The 4,328-nt window shown below is 33.3% G+C and overlaps 1 protein-coding gene across 1 annotated transcript in view; it reads right to left on the bottom strand.

Moving 5' to 3' along the window:
• The window catches only part of LOC106679933 (dedicator of cytokinesis protein 1), a gene marked incomplete in the record, with an annotated part of 79,196 nt that overhangs the window by 35,808 nt on the left and 39,060 nt on the right, over positions 1-4,328 (bottom strand). Inside the window, 2 exon segments of the mRNA XM_067049787.1 lie at positions 2,377-2,490; positions 2,575-2,703. Of these exon segments, the coding sequence (XP_066905888.1) occupies positions 2,377-2,490; positions 2,575-2,703 (243 nt within the window).

The following is a 4,328-nucleotide window of genomic DNA, read 5'->3' as shown; positions in this document are numbered from 1 at the left end:
TAGGCTCTGAGCCTGCTGTGCCCTGTTCATAAATAAAAAATTAGGACCTGTTCTCGTCGAGTGAGTTTGTGGATGGCATTGGGTAGTGGTGGCTTTAATCACCATGATCTAAGCTGTTTCTAGATGAACCCTGTAGGGGCTGCAGCGATATAATGCTTCGGTTGAACATGAATTCTCTTAGGGAAATTACAAGGATCTAAACAGGTCACTGTAGACTTAATAAACATATGTTTAACCTCAAGCTTACAGAATCACCCTTGCGCAGATTCTGCAATGCTGAGGATGAGATGGCATACACCATTATATACTGGTGTGATTGATTAACAGGGCTGAGGTTCGCACTGTTTAGTGCTAGATATTTCATAAGTTCCTCAATAATGTTCTCCTTATCCTTTTTTTATCAGTATTTTCAATGTTTGTATCTTTTTTTTCTTCATTTAGCCCTGATAAGGCCCTGTGATGTGGGAAAAAACTTACTAATAAATAGTTTTACTGCTATTTTTTAAAATCTTTTTTGACCACTACTCTAACCATCTTCACACTAAAAAATTTTATAACAATTATATAAATATATTTAGTAAAATAAAAATGTAATATTAGTTATACGTTAAAACCCAACTCGAGATTAAGAACCAAGAAAAGTAGAGAAACCTGAACAATATGAGTTCCCAACTCATAAAAAAAAATAATAAAAAGTTTATAGAAACATTGAAGTAACAGGATCAAAACACAATAAATTTTTCTTCTCTTTTTAATGTTAACCACTGATTTTATTTTCTTACAATAATTTTGAATTAATAATTTTTTGACGTGACAACGTCTTATAAATTAGATTGCAGGGAGTGATGTAGGCAAAAGTGTAGCGTAACGGAAATAGAATGGGCGTGGCTCAGTAGTATAGTAGTGGGGGTAATTGAGCTGGAAGTCTGGAAACCTGGAAGTCATGTAGGCAAAAGTGTAGCGTAACGGAGAGTGCGGTAATGAACGTGCTTCAATAACGACGTAATGATGAAATTCGTCCTTGGTGCAGTTTACGTTCATCCAAATTCAACCATTGCCAATATTGGATTGATGCTTCATCAAGCGCTACTTCCGTATGTTTCATCAGACGAAGATTTGGAAGTGTATGAAATCGACGCAAAAATTCCTATTTTGATTTGTGGTGACTTTAACGTCAATGTACAATCAAATAATGCATTTACAAAATTTATGAAGAGAAAATTCAATTTGGATTGTTTGTCAAATACAAATAGTGCAACAACATTAGGAGGGACAGTGATTGACTTGACATTTTCCAGGCATATTACAGCCGAATTGATGCCACTCATCTCATATTTCTCATACCATCGTCCGATTATGAACAGAATAATGGAAATTAATTGTTAAATATAAATATAATTTGTAAAGGAAAATAAATATCTTGATTCAAATATTGTGTGTCTATTTTATTAATATTATTATTCCAATATTTAGCGTAAAGTTGTCACATCAGGTGCGTTTTGGCGCAAAGCGCCGAAACCCACACACCCGGGTTTTTTTTTCTAAGCCTCATATGGAGGGTTTGAAACTAGGGGAGGTAGTGAGAATTAATGAAATCAAACTATTTTACTGCATTTGGTGCATTTTAAACGGGGACTGAGGGAATCAAATATGACGGATATAGATGGGAAACACAGTTTCATGTCTGCTCTCTGATAATGAGGCTCACCTGTTGTCTTGTTGTCAGTAGTAAGTTAGTAGTCCTCAGTTGAGACTGTTCATGTGTGTTTGCGACCTTAGTGGGCGTTCTGAAGGTGTTAATGTCTGCAATAATGGGTTAGTATAAAAAAATTTGATATAGCCCTGTGAGATGAATTCTGTCACTGTATGCAATCCGAGTGACATATGAATGTTATCAGTTTTTGCTCTCTGTCAAGAAGAATGGTTCACAATACATCTTACGATGCTACTCTGAAACTGTTATAGTTTCTTCACTGTTAAGCTATGTTAGCCAGCATAAGTGCTCCGGAGAGGAGAACTAGTTTAACTATAATTTTATAAATTAGTAATTTGAGGTGGAGAGAAAGGTTTTTTTGTTTGTTTTTGTTTAGTGGCACAAAAAATCATTGGTCATTAACGCCTTTTAATGTTATTTTTTGGAAAGAAAGGTTAAATGTTAGCAGATTATTAAGCCTGCAAGCTTTGGTTCTAAACATCTTTAATTTCTTGTTGCAGTGGCGAGCATGGCTTTTTTCATAATACCAGAACAGGCTGAGATAGGGTAAAGTCCTCCTTAGGTGCACTTTGATATCTAAAGAACTCCCCAACACAAGCAGTGGGCGATGGTACACACCCTCCACTAACAATACACTATATTCAAGGAACTTAAATACTTACAAGAAGGTTTACAGTGCAACTCATTCTGTTTTCCTTATTTTCATCGTTGATGATACATCTGTATTCCAACAGCCTCTCCATTAATCTGGTTACTGTTTTCACAAACTTAAGTCCCTAAATTAAAAATTAAACATATTTAAAAAATAATATAAAAAAAACATTTATTTCTACAATAAAAGAACTTCTGTAATAAACTACCTGATCTTTGAGAACGGCATGGTTTTCACATAGTGAACTGACAGTGGTAAAAAAGAGATCTTTATAATCTTCATCACCCCTTCCACCTTCGACTAAGTTGTCAAGTTTTGAGATCATTTCATTTTCAAACTGGAAAAAAATGTTATTATTCAGCACAGTGATGGGAAAACTTAAAAAGCTCAAAAACCAATTTTATTATTAAAATGCCCGGGAAAAATTTATAGGAGCCATAGTTATATTTTAATTAATCATTTATGAAATATTCAATACACATATATTAAAGTTAAATACTGAAAATACCAGAAAATGGAGTATTGCTGACTCTAGCTACACTAAAGGTATATATGAGGCAGCTATTTAGTCATCGTGTCATAGTTCTTGCTCATTACTTATTATTCTGTTTGTTTTATTGAATTGTTTAAATGAAATAAATCTTTTTAAGTGATATCGAACTATTAATTACATAATTTTGATATATAAATCACATATAATTAAACTAATACTAATTTTTTGTTTTTCCTTTATTGAAGATCTGAACAGCCCTAGATTGGAAATTACCATGAAATAAATATTGACTGACCCTGGTGAGAATCGAATCCATGACATTCCGATATGGGCACTCTAGGACCCTCATCCTAATGTGCTCAGTTATTACGTCCTTAAACTAAAATTTACTTAAAACATTTAAATACAGAATTCAAGTAAATCAAAGATTTCTTTATTATTTTTTAAATGTATGATGAGCCCAAGATACTAAGAACATCAAACATAAACTTTTTCAAGTTTTGTTTTAACCAATAAAATTCTTTTAAGTACTGAAGACAACTTTATATGAATTTTTGGTATCAGTTGGCATTTTATTTGAAAGGGCAGTTTTATCTTTCTAGATTCTCAATTATAGTTGCCAGGCATATAAATTTTCATTTCCATAAACCTTATAGGGACCGCAATGGCACTGTGGTAAGTTTATGTATCAACGTTAAATATTGTTTATTTGTTGTGTTAAATCAAAAAAGAAAACTAACCAATTTTGATCAGTCATATATGGAGCGGAAAGATTGTTATTCAAAACAAAAAAGATGGCAGTGGGTGTCTTGCGAAAAGTTCGTTAAATGCGGCCATGTTGAGCAGATTCAAATATTTTGAAACTTTATTTTAACTTTTCAGCATAGTTGGAATTACAGTACATTTAAGAGAAAATAGAAGTTAAGAATAAGTATTAAATAAAATTATTCATAAAGGAAATCATAGGAAAAAACTCAAAACCGTAGTGCTACAATCGATGTTGAGAACTAACAACAAGAGAAGGGGAAGGAAGGTTTTGGTTATTGGCATCATTCGTTGCTTAGGCGGGAGATGAATGACATCGCCTAGAGGCAGGATGTCTGAGCTACTTTCAGTGGGAGACATCTGGAAAAAAGAAGACATCGAAGAGTTACCCAACATGAATAAGGGATTCTCTGTTTGGATCGCCAAACAACACTCTTCGGTGGATGAGAAGTAAGAAAAAACTGTTAGTTACAATGCTTTGTTTTATTAGTGTTTGTTTACTGAAAGATTGACGACAGTCAGTGTTACGTTTGTTGAGAAAATCATCAAAAGAAGATTCTATAATCATTTACTATTTGAGTTTTTTTGACCGCACCCGGACCATATTCTATTCATCAAATTACAATTTATTTGGGTAATATCCCCCAACATTTATCCTGAGGAATATCTGAATGATTCATATGGTAAACTTGGAAGATACTACA

The sequence above is a fragment of the Halyomorpha halys genome, unplaced genomic scaffold, assembly GCF_000696795.3.
Source record: "Halyomorpha halys isolate HHAL.00 unplaced genomic scaffold, Hhal_1.1 Scaffold234.1, whole genome shotgun sequence".
NCBI classification, from domain to species: domain Eukaryota; kingdom Metazoa; phylum Arthropoda; class Insecta; order Hemiptera; family Pentatomidae; genus Halyomorpha; species Halyomorpha halys.
The sequence above is the reverse complement of the archived record's forward strand: the minus strand, read 5'-3'. Positions and strand labels throughout refer to the sequence as shown.